The sequence below is a fragment of the Schistocerca nitens genome, chromosome 7 (assembly GCF_023898315.1).
Source record: "Schistocerca nitens isolate TAMUIC-IGC-003100 chromosome 7, iqSchNite1.1, whole genome shotgun sequence".
NCBI classification, from domain to species: domain Eukaryota; kingdom Metazoa; phylum Arthropoda; class Insecta; order Orthoptera; family Acrididae; genus Schistocerca; species Schistocerca nitens.
In genome coordinates, this window is record NC_064620.1 from 64786341 (window position 1) to 64799688 (window position 13348).

General features: G+C 40.8%; 1 protein-coding gene across 2 annotated transcripts in view; it reads right to left on the bottom strand.

Annotated features, from left to right (window-relative positions):
* LOC126195278 (centrosomal protein of 120 kDa-like) overlaps positions 1–13348 on the bottom strand; it is a 238950-nt gene that overhangs the window by 68815 nt on the left and 156787 nt on the right. For both annotated transcript variants that reach the window (XM_049933815.1, XM_049933814.1), the window contains exons 9-10: positions 9388–9491; positions 9128–9310 (exon numbers count right to left, since the gene is read on the bottom strand). In XM_049933815.1, the coding sequence (XP_049789772.1) occupies positions 9128–9310; positions 9388–9491 (287 nt within the window). The remainder of the gene's footprint in view (positions 1–9127; positions 9311–9387; positions 9492–13348) is intronic.

The following is a 13348-nucleotide window of genomic DNA, read 5'->3' on the forward strand; positions in this document are numbered from 1 at the left end:
TCCACACTTCTGTCCATATCAAGTACCCTACCCATCAATAGTACCTGAATTTTGACAACTGTCATCCCTTCCACCCGAAAAATTCACTCCCATATAGTCTTTTCCACCCACGGACAGGGTGTCTGCAATGACAAAAATTCCCTTGCCCAGTATGTTGACAGTCTCAGTAAGGCCTTCACTGACAGGTAATATCCTCCAATCTAGTAAGCAGACAGACTTCCTTCACCGTATCCTCACACATCCATAATCCTCCCAGAACTAGCTGCAAAAGAGCAACCTCCTCTTCATCCAATATCATCTTGGCCTGGAACAATGGAACCACAGCCTTTTACTTACTGTGTATATACAGTATAGTAGGAAGAATACATGATTAAATTTGTAGGGGATTAGGGGATGTACAAGGTGAAGTGGAAGAAGCCATAAAGAGGATGAAAGGGGGCAAGGCACCAGGTTGGGACGAAGTAACAGTGGATATGATACGAGCAGCAGGAGTAGTAGGAACCCAGTGGCTATACAGAGTGCTGAGGGTGGTGTGGAAGGAGAACAGAATTCCTGAGGATTGGAAGAAAGGAATTATAGTCCCGATCTTCAAGAAAGGGGATAAAAGGAGATGTGAGAACTACAGAGGAATCACCCTGCTATGCCACTGTGGAAAAATCTATGAAAAGATCCTGGAGAAGAGAATAAGAAGCAGTATTGAAAGTAGACTGCAAGAGGAGCAGTACGGTTTCAGACCGGGAAGATCAACAACGGACCTCATATTTGCGGTAAGGCAACTGCAGGAAAGGCACTATGAGTACGGGAAGGACTTAATCATGGCCTTTTTAGATATTGAGAAGGCGTATGACAGTATCTGTAGGGACAAGCTCTGGGATGTGCTGAACGCAAAAGGGATAGATGAAGAGATAACACGAAAAGTCAGAAAAATGTATGAGGGAAGTGAGAGTTGTGTGAAAGTGGGGAGGGAACGTACTGCATGGTTCAAGCTGGAAAATGGGCTGCGACAGGGAAGTGCACTTTCGCCCTTATTGTTTATTATTGTTATGGATGAAATCCTACAGCAAGTGTCAGATGCAATTGGAGATCATAAAATGAAAGCAGTGCTTTTTGCCGATGACCTGATGTTATGGGGAAATTGCGAGAAGGAGGTGCAAGAGCAGTTAGATGTATGGGAGGCAACGGCAGCACAATATGGAATGCATTTCTCTGCAAAGAAAAGTGAAATAATTGTCACAACAAGGAAGAAGAATAGGCCAAATGTGGATATAACTTGTGGAGGGGAAAAACTACAAGTGGTAGAGAACTTCAAGTACCTGGGAAGCATGATTGAAAGTAAGGGGGGAAACGCAATGGAAATAAATGAAAGGTGCAGAAAAGCAGGGCAGTTCTACAAATGCATTAGGGGGCTTATTTGGAGCAAGGAGGTGCCACAGAAATCCAAGGGAATTATATACCGAACCTACTTTGTCCCCATATTGACATACGAAAGTGAGACATGGGTAATGCACAAAAGCGACAAAAGTAGAATACAGGCTAGTGAAATGAAGTTCCAGAGGAGCAGGATGAGTGTAACAAGACGAGACAGATTGCGAAATGTGTATGTGAGGGAAAGACTAAAGGAGGAACCAGTACAGGACAGGATAGAAAAATCAAGACTGCAGTGGTATGGACACATGAAGAGACTGGATGAGGGAAGAATTCCAAAGAGGATGTTTGATCTGCAACTGGAGGGGAAGAGGCCCAGAGGAAGACCAAGAGATAGATGGGTGAAGGGAGTGAAGGAATGTGTGACGAGAAGAGGGGAGAACTGGACGAAGGTGGAAGGGGGGGAATGGTGGAAAGACAGAACACGATGGAGAGGCTTGTGTTCCCGACAGACCCAGCCAGTGGCTGGAAACTGTCCAAGATGATGATGATGACAAGGTGCAGAATTTAGTACACAAAGTTGACACCTCTGGCAGCAACAATGACTCTAACCCAGCTGGGCATCAAGCCAAAATGAGTTGGATTCAGATACGGGTAGATCATTTCATGCTCCTTCAACTCTATGCCAGAATTCATCAACTGCAGTGGCTGGCAAGTAATCACGTGCCAATCTCTTGGTAATCCGTGACCAGGAGTTTTCAATGGGAGACAGAAACAGAAAACAAACTGACAAGGACAACAGTGCAACACCCTCTGTATTGAGGCAGGTTAGGAGAAATATGTGGTCTTGTGTTATTTTGTTGGAAGATAATGTCACAGGGACCTGGAAGACAGTGCACAGTCATTGACCATGACAATCAGAAAAGTAACAGGTGGTGTCCAAAGGTCAGCACCAGAATGGTCACCTTGTGTACCCAGTTGAACCACATCACCACCATCCAAGTATGGACCTGTATGCCAATGACAAATGGAATGTGACAACATTTGTTTTCCTTGGATACATCCACTGTGATGTAGTATGCAGAACTAAGGTATCTGGCACTTCAGTTCTTGGTGGTCTGTTGAGCGAAGTCACAACAACCACCCATGACTCTGTCAGCACACTGACCATGTTGATACCCGCCTTGCTGCAAACAAGCCCATTTCTTGACTGAGGAATGTGCCATGTTTGCACAGCTGAGCAGACAAAAATACTTTGGTCCTCTCTAGTGCTAGTTGTGTAGGACCATGGCCCTATGACATTTGAATTCTAACACACATGCTGGTAGGCATTTCTCCTTCTTACACAAACAACTGACATCCAAATATCATTCCTGAATGACAAACCCACCGTGTAATCTTTCCTTAAGTACAGAAAAGAACTGTTTGTGACCACAAATTGTGAGGCTGCATAAAATATTTTTTAATAATTCTAATGAAAAATGGAATTCAAAGCACGTTTATGATTATTAATTATTATAAAAAATGTAATTAGTATGCAGATCTGTTTAAGAAAAATACTGAGTCACATTACCACAAGGCACATTGACATACACAACATCCTAACAAGTGAATAGCAAATAATCCAAATACGAAAAAAATGATCTCATATTTGGTAAGCTATAAAGGGTATTTACGTAACTCGAATTCACCACCTGATACAACCAAAGACAAACCGTGATGAAGATAAAAGAAAGGAAAGTACAAGAGAATGGAAATTTCAGAAAGATTACATACTGTCATCTAGAATCTGAGGGGATTTGCATCCAAAAAAAGTGGAACTAAAAGGAAAAGCAATACTGAAGGAAGGGACCATATCACTCAGTCATTACAAAAACAAAGAAGAAACTTCAAAGAATGTATGAAATTTATAAGTACATAATGATTTATAGTGGTGTTACACAGAAAGCACACCCAAAAGCAGGAATTGCCACATTCATTCATTAAGGCTGAAACTGAGGATTCAAAATTACCAGTTCCTTAAGGGGAACCATATCTAGGACAGCGAGACTAAGTAGAGTTGCCAGAAAGAAATATTGACTCTTTAACAGAGTGTGTGCACTGATATGAAACTTCCTGGAAGATTAAAACAGTGTGTCACACTGAGACTCGAAATAGAGTTACCTGCTCATATAAAAAAATTTCTCCTGAAGAAGGCAATAAAGAAAAAGTTGAAAAGTTTTATCAATAACTATATAACACACTGATGAAATTAATAAAAATAATCATATGTGATAAGTTTAAAGCAAGAGTAAGTAACACAATAACACAATGAATTATCAGTTCATTTGGGGGATAAGACAGAAATAATAATTCAGACAAACTAATTTACCTACAAGAACAAATTTAAAAATTACAAAGTTATTCTTTAAAAATACACATTGTGTGCATAAGCCCTTGGTAAAATAATAATCTGATAAGAATAACAAATAGCTTGGGACTGAGAGGGGAACAGTAAGAATAAATATGATATGTAAATAGAAACAAATGAAGCACTACAATGGCCTATGGTACCAACAGAGAGAATAGGAAGACTTGTCTGAAGAAGGAAATGAACTTCAGACCCAAATTAGAACAAATAAGATTTCACCAGAGAGCCCTGTGTGTTAAAGCACACGCTTCTGGGACAAGGAGACGCAACTGCCTCAGTTTGAATCTGCCCGACAGATGTGGTTGATGCGCCAGTCAGCCTGGATGTTGTTTTTAGAGTGTTTCCTCTCATCCAACTAGGTGACATACACAACGCTTATCCAGCCTCAGATACATGGTAGGCAAAAATTCAGAAAATTTCCTCATGCTTGCACACGGAATTTACTCTATATGCAGACAAGTAGGATTCACTGATTCTATTCTGAGTGGCGGGAATAGGAAACTGATCTTAGATTCTTGATCTTGAACCCACAATCAGCAGCAGCAGCAACAATAAAAGAGCTTCAAAAATATGAAAAACCAATAATGTGAAATAAAGGAAAGGCAACCACTCTCTTGCTGCTGACTGACACGTAGTGCATAGAAACATGCAACAGGAAACTATTTACATTAGCTTTTCAGCTCTTGGTTTTCTCTATTAGAAGTACACATATTCACACACACACACACACAACCACACAGATACCCAAATGCACACATCTGTGGGCACAGCATGACTGACTACTTATCACTGATAACAGTTGCCTGCGCAGTTGGAGGTGAGGCAGGGATAGGGAAAGGATTCATGAGGCTTGGAGAGGGTAGTGGGATAGAGTGAGGCAAATGAGTCAGTATGGCACAACAAGATGAAGGCAGTTCAGGAGTTAGGGTGTATAAGAAACAGGGAGAGAGGGGGGAGGGGAAAAGGGAGGAAATGAAAGGAGAAGAAGGTGGAAATGAAGAGGGAGGAAGGGAGGGAGGGAAGAGAGGAAGAAGGGAAAAGGGAAGGTGAGCCAGTGGGAAACAGTCAGGCAGGGATTTAGGCCAGGAAGATTGTGAGAGCTTAGGATATGCTGGAAATTCCCACCTGCTTACAAATAACATACTGGAATGCAGCTGGGTGATGTCGTCGACAACCACAGATATTTTTCAGTGAAACTCTGTAAAGGTAACACACAGACACACTGTAAACAATAGTGCCATCACAAACTGAAAATGGCAGACATCAGCAGTTACTGATAGTGACAGCAATAATTAATGGGTAAAGTAGCATAAACTCTGTCTCTCTGTTTTTTGACAAATGAGAGAGCATGATTCCATGCAGAGATCAAACAAAAACCACCTATTTATAAGGTTACTTGCTAATTTAATTTCAACAGCTTCCTTAATAACATTACCCCAATAGCTGTAAGTGCATGCTAGAGTCTTCATGTTGTTATATTCCATAGGATAACTGGTGCCAAGACAGTGTTCTGCAATGGCAGATTTGCCCAGCTACTGTAACCGTGTGCTGCTTATGCTTTGTACACAAGTTCTCCACAGTTCTGATAGTCTGACCAATACATGACATGCCACAACTGCAAAGAATATGGTAGACACCCACCTTACACAAACTAGGATAATTCTTTACACAACCAAAAAGATGGTGGTCGAAAAACACACTTCACTTCATGTTTCTGCAAAATATGACCAATCCTGTTTGAAATGCTCCCTGCGTAAGGCAAAAAGATCATAGACTTTGGTGCCACCTTGATATAATTGTCACTCACCCAGTGCACAGCTGGTCAATAACACAACACACATCTACTCTGTCTTTCGTTATAACCATTCTGATGAAAGGTAACTTTGTGATGGGCTAACTTGGCTGACAAGCTCTCAGGGCCCAGGACAACATTAGCCCTTTGAGCCAAGGTACAAAATACCCCTTCACGCTAAGCCAGATGGTGACAACTATCAGCCTGCAGATACAAGTCTGTGAGAGTAGGCTTCCTTTAAATGACATGCCTCAATGTACCATTCACTTTCCTCCTGACCAGCACATCGAGGAAGGGAAGACAGTCATCCTTTTCCACCTTCATCGTGAAACAAATATTCAGGTTGATTGCATTCAGATGTTCTAAAAAGCCATGTAAAGTCTCACTGCCATGACACCAAACAACAATATCTGAAAAAACATGCAGGTTTCAAAGCCACCAACTCACTGACTCCAAGGCATGTTCCTCGAAATCTTCTGTAAACAAATTGGCAATAATAAGTGACAATAGGCTTCCCATCGCAACTTTATCTGTCTGCTTGTAGTACTGGTCATTCAATGAAGTAAGTGGATGTCAACACATGTTAAAACAAGTTCATTAATACCCTCAATCGACTTAATGAATCAGACAGAGAGACACAAGTGAAGAGAGAGACCACATCAAAAGTTACTAGAATATCAGAGTCATTCAAATGAATCCTCTCTAATTGACATAAGATATCCACTGAGTTCTTAATATGGTGCTCACGCCAACTTACTATAGGCCGCAACAGAGTAGCAAGGTGTTCTGCTACACAATACGTCAGAGCACCAATGTTACTCACAATCGAAGGAAGAGGAACCCCTTGCTTGTGAACCTTAGGGAGGCCATGTAACCTAGGGGGAACAGTACAATAAGAACTGAGATTCTCAATAATCTTCTGCAGTAAGGAACTTTTCTTCAGATAGCTGTTAGTTCTTCTCTCAATACTATTTGTGCGGTCAGCACCGATCCTGTGATAACTGAATCACACAGTCAACACTGCATCTTTTGTCCAAAACAACAATGTCAGTGCCACTGCCCGTGCATGCTTGTGCGCGCACACGCGCGGCTGTGTGTGTGTGTGTGTGTGTGTGTGTGTGTGTGTGTGTGTGTGTGTGTTTTATCTTTACAGAGTTTCTCTGAAAACCGAGGTTTTACATTTGCTTGCTCAGTGCTTATAGTGCTTACTTTCCTTGAAAATGGCATGGTGTGCTCCTGTCAAAATATTGGTAGTTATTGATGATGTCACCTGGTTGCAGTCCTATAAGTTATTTGAACACTGTATATGCCAGGAGAAATTAAGGTCCTCCTACGTAGTTCAGAGAAAGTAGTATCCAAATGTCGTGCACAGTGCAGCAGCTGTTGAAATCATTTGTGTAGCTCCAACATTTTGTTGGGAGAGGACCAGCAACCAAAGTTCGATAATTCTTTATTTAAATTTCTGTCAAAGTTGGGTAATTTTACTGGTGACTAGTTTTGAACATATCCATTCATTTTCAAACCATTTAAAATGGGTAAAGAAGTCATTTGTGTTGTGATGTACAGCAAGTTCAGCAAATGAATGGTTAAGTTTATGATTTGCCACAGTTTGACGGTGGCCATTCATACGAATAGACAGCTGTTTACTTGTCATGCATACATAGATGGCTGTGAAGTAATTGCAGCATAGCTGACTTATAACATGGCTGCTTTCACACATGACCTTGCCTTTTATACGGTAGTAAATGCCTGTGACTGGACTGTGATTGGAGGTGGTGTGTTGCTGTATGGGACAGGTCTTGGACATGGGTTGACTCACATTGGGTGTAGGATTGGGAACAGGATTGGAATAACGACGGGCAAGGGCAGGTTGGGTGAGTGGTAGAACACAATTTTTGGTGGTATGGGTAGGATTTTGGGTAGGATATCCCTCATCCCAGGGCATGACAAGAGGTAACCGACGCCCTGGTGAAGGTTGTGTTTATGCTTTTCAAGGCCATGGTAATACTAGGTTATGAGAGGAATGCTGGTCAGTGGGCTGTTCACAGGGTTGAAGGAGGAAATCACACAGGATGTGTATAGGGATGAGCTGGATAGGACATTGTCTGTCAATAAAGGCTCTGGTAATATTATCAGTATATTTCGAGAACTCCTGCTTTCAACTGCAGGTGCGGCAACCACAGGTGGTGAGGCTGTAACAAAGAGACTTTGAGCCATGAAAGAGGTAACAGATGACAAAGTGCAGAACTGGTGGTAATTGTTCTGCCTGGCACAAGGTGAGGAACCATATTAGCACTGTCTTAGAAAGGAGGGGGGGGGGGGGGGGATAGTAATCATACTAGATTGACCTTTCTCAAGATTTTCTGAATGGTTTACACCTTCTTTTCTTTCACTCTTTCTTCTAAGTTCATCTCCTTCCAAGGCCAGTATGATTCATTTCCTACCTTATAAAAGGCAGGGCCACATGTGAAAACAGCCATGTTATGTATCAGCTATGCTGCAATTACTCTTCCTCCCCCTATGTGGCCATTCTCCCTCTCTCTTTCACTCTCCTCGCCCTCCCTCTTTTCCTTCTCTCCCCCCTCTACCCTTCTCTCTCCCCTCTACCGCTCCCTTTCTTCTTCCCCCCCTTTCCCGTCTCTCCCCTTTTTCTACCTCTCTCCCACTCTCCCTTTCTCTCCTCCCCTCTTCCCCCCCACTTTCTCCTCCTCATTCCACCTTCTTCTCCTTTCCTCCCCTCCCCTCCATTTTCTCCTCTTACTCCCTCTCCCTACCTCTTATATGCTCCGCCCTCTGAAGTCCTTTCGTCTTGTTGTGCAGACGCTAAGTCATCTGTGGAAAGACCTTCCTCACACTATCTTACTAGCCCCTTCTTGCCTTTTGCGTCTTTCTCTGCCTCCTCCCCACCCAGGCAACCACTATCGATAATTCTGTGGGTACGGGTGTGTGCTTTTGGATGTATGTGTTGTTGTGTGTATGAATGTGTGAACTTCTACTATAGAAAGAGAAAGAGCTTGAAAGCTATTATAAGTAGTTTTCTGTTGTGTATTTCTATGTGAGACATAAGTCAACTATAGGTTAGTGGTTGTCTTTCCTTTGTTAACGTATTTTTCCATCCAGGGATTTCCATTCTTGCAAAACAAATTAAAAAACAGAAAGTAACTGAAGCAGATGACATAAATTCAGAATATATAAATAATAGTTCAGGGTTTATTACAAATGCAAATTATAGAGTTACAGTTCCTTTGTGGTCCTGTAAGTCTTTTTTGCAACACCTCTGGCAATGTTGTGCTACAGTGAAAAATGGAAAGTTGTATTATGGTTTGCATTCATCTTAAGCTACACATAAATGACTTTGCTGACCAGTTTTCAAGTCAGAGGGTGGCAAGATTATACCATCTTGTGTCCACACAAGTTGTCATATTTATGAAAGCATTTTTTAAATTGATCTCATTTTAACTAATGAATTTACTTATGAAACAAAATTTATAAAATTATTTTGTAACATATACTATTCCAATTGAATGTAAAGTATATATTTAGATAAATTTGTGGCTTACTTGAATTTCTTCTTCCTTGGCTCGTGTACACTGTCCATAAAGTTCGGTAGCTGAGACTTCTAGCGACTGTGCTAAAGCACTAAATTTCTGTATGTTACTGTTAATAGCTTTTTCAAGTTCTTCCTTTTTAAATTCCCAGTTTGCTGATAAAACACTCAAATAATAATTTTCTTTCCTCTGTAGCTGAAAGTATATTAACTACATGAATATGAATAGTCAATAAGAAACGTTAATTTAAATACAATATATAAAGCTCAAACCTGCTCCCTAAAAATTTCTTTCTGTTTTGCTTTCCATTCTTCCAATTCCTTCACAGCTTTTGAGGTCAACTGGTTATTACACACCAATGGGCTCATACCTTGCTCTATAACATAAAAGGTTACAAAACTGTACATCGTCAATAGCCGTTGCTAATTTATGAAGTAAGATAATGTTTGTACATCTATTTGGTACATGAAATAGTCAATGATTTTAATAAATTCCTCCACTCTTTACTTTTTTAAAAGAATGTATGATATATTTAAGACCATTTTCTCAGAGATTAAATAATACAATGCTGCTTTACATATACAAGAAACATGATAATCATTTGATAATACTTGCAGAATATTCCATCAGTTCTTGGAGAAACATAGACATATTAAAAACTGAATACAAAGTATTGATATTCCACATACTATTAAATAGATGTTACTGTGGAACATTAAAACTGTGTATTCAAGTTATTAATAAGAGAACCACATTTCTTTGTTAGTTAACAGCCATGGTTTGGATTTGGCTGGGATATGGCCCAGCAACACTGCAGCAAGACAGCCAAGCACAGTGTGCTTACAAACAGGTTAGGTGACAGCAAATGGCAGGTAAAGCCCACGAGTTAGGGGAGACTTGTGCACCAATGATACTTTCCAGCTACTTAATATAACTTGGAAATATATGAAAAATACTGAAACTGAGTCTAGTGGTGACTAAAAAAATATGAGGATATCAAACTGTGAAGTGCGAGTCCACAAGTACATTGCAGCTTTGCACTTTCTCTATGTCTTCTAGTGCACAGCTTTTCATTAACTATGATTTATCAAACATTTTAAATTAATCTACTGACAAACCAATGTAGCTACATTCTTCATCTATACGTCAAATTGAAGCTCATGTATACGGCAAACAGAAAAAAAACTTGCTTTATCTGAAACTCAAATGGTACAAGAGTAACAACAATAGTAATTAATACAATTCAATCAAATGAACCCAAACTCCTGGTAATCTGCAGAAACTCAAAGCATGATGTCAGCATGTGCCCCTTATAGCATTAACCTCTCCCTTAATATGTTCAGCAATGTTAGTTATAAATAACATTTATGTGGCTTACCATGTGCAGGGAAATTATCCTAGAGAAACCAAACATTTTTGGCATGAGCAATTTGCAAGCTCTTTCGTACAATGCGACATGATTTCACTAGTGCTGTGTTTAATACAGAGTATTCTAGTGATCCAGGTGTGTTATCTCTATCTGTCGCTTACTACCAGCTTAATATCCCACTTCCTGCATTGGTCGCCCCATGTCATCCGCAAATTAACACAAATTGTTCTCCAGACACAATTGTGTTTACTGCACAGTGACAATATGGCCATTGTACACCAAAACACTGGCAATGTACCTACATCAATGGCCACAGCACATTGGAATGCCATGCAAGATCAGGGTGAACAGTGTGTGAATCCAACCATGAAAACTGAGTGCGTGAATAATCTGTTTTCATTATCAGTAGCCAATAGTGGTACGCCACTGCAACAATGGAGGCATATGATGAACCTGTTAACCGACTTAAATCCAACAAATTCCACAGACACCTTCTAGTGCCTTCTCGATTCTAATTATCTCTGCAGTGCCATGTTCGTGTCATCTCTGTCTTCCATACTGGATTACATATTAGCCACGCAACAACCAACTATGCATGAACGATCAGCAATCATCTTGCCTCACACACTTCACAGACATAGTGTGACCACTGGTAAAATGACATCTTCAGGTGCTGCTCAGCTCGAAGTACCACTTTTCAATGCCAAGCTTTTGGTTCACGATCATCGAGTGCATTTTTCAGACAACCGGCATTTTTGATGCCCAACTGAAGTATATGCATCTCATCAGCCACCTGGCAGGCCACTGGGAATCAGTTGACAATATCATCAAATTGCCTCCAGCAGAAAATAGATACAAGATGGCCAAGGTGGTGCTATTACACAGACAATTGTGCATGGCAAACAGCATTGTCAAGAGATCATGTACGAGATCAAATTGGGTGATAGTACACTGTCACATCTTTGGCACTACCTCTGCACCTCGGCCGATCCAGCTCTTATATTGGATGCCACGCTGTGTGTCCCGTGGTTGATCATACTACTGACAGACCTAAAGCCCACCATGATCCCTAATGAGACAGCCAATAGACAGCTGAAACAATGTTCACTGTCATTCACCATAGCCAAAAAGCAACAGCATCCCAAGATTTGACTCAGCAGTGTATGTGGCAAACCTCACTCACACACCGCATGAACACAGCCAATGAGACACAAAGGGCCATGACCGTGGCAGACCGCAACACTCATTGCTATCTGCACAGCCGTGCACATCCACACCCACAGCTACACAGAGCAAAAACGTCATGCAACCCACCCCAGCTCCAGGACCTGCTCTCTGCTGCCAAGGGGTGGAGCAGTTAAAAGTACTTTGCCTCCCCTTTGAATGTGAATGTAATATTTTAGCTTCTGAAATAAACAGCTACAACAATGGACAGTTTTATACAATAACTGATTGTTAACATTCTTTCATCAGCATTTCAGTTTATTTCATCAGTGAAGTTACACGTTTCCCTTTGCAGTCTGCAAAACGACTTTCTCGACAGCAGAAAGAATTGAAAATGTGGAAGCATACGTGAAAACAGGTTCGATTAAGGAAACTCGTGACATTTTCGGAGTCAAGTATCCAGATAGAGGACTACCAGCAAAGAGAGCAGTACAGAGTCTGTATAAAAACTGGTGCACCTACAGATCTGTGCAAAATGTAAAATGACAATGAATTCCTTCAGTTCACATGCCAGAAGTTATTGCTGGCATTTGCCAAAGAACTATTCAGAGCCCAAAGAAGTCTACATGTGGACTGGCCCAAAAGGTGTATGTAAGGAGGAGAATTTATCAGTGAATATTAAAAAGTCTTAATTTGAAGCCATTTCAAATGATGATTGTGCAGCGATTATGAGAGGATGACAGTCTGAAATGTGTAGCTTATAGCACGTCACTTTTGAATAACATCAACGATGATTTGTTAGACTTTTTCCATTACACTGTGAGTGATGACATGGTTTCTTCCTTCTGGTCATGTTAATTCAATGACCACAAGGTACTGTGCAAAGGAGGACCCTAACACTGTGTGTCAGCAACCACTCCATGATGAAAAAATCAGAATTTGGTGCAGTATAACAGGAAAGCGTATCATTGGACTTATATTTTTTGACACTGTCCTCAACACAGCTACATATATGGACATTTTTGGTACATTTTGTGCTCAACTCACTGAATATGAAAGACAATACTGCTTTTTCCTGCAAAGATGGGGCAACATGCCCCACATCTTAAGGTTTTCCTGGAATGAGTCCAAGATGTCTTTACTGAGGAACGAACTTTCAGAAAACATTGATGGCCTCCACATTTGCTGCATCTAATGACATTTGATTTTTTTCATGTGAGGACACTTGAAGAGCAAGGTCTATGAAACAAGTCCACCCAAAATACAGGAACAGAAAGACAACATTGCCATGAAGTTGCCACCACTGACACCCGAACTTTACGCTGGGTGTATCTGAATGAGTGTAGATGTGCACAGCTGTATATTGATGTTGTTGGATATCACTATCAACATCTTCTATAAATGTTTTTTTTTTTTCACAGTATTTTTCATTGCAAATAAATGGTACATCCGTTTTAGCTCTTCATTTCTGTAATTTCACTGCATTTTCTTTACAAGTACATTGGCTACTTTTATCCTGATCACCCTGCATCATACACAATTTGGCAACACAGCATGCAGACTCCTTGGGCGGGTCACAATAGGCACTCAAGCCCATGACACCTCACCAAGTTACCTCCAAACCACTAGAATACCTAACAAACCCACCTCTGCTGTTGCTCATGGATGTCTCTTCCCCTTGGGCAAAACATCAAACCAAT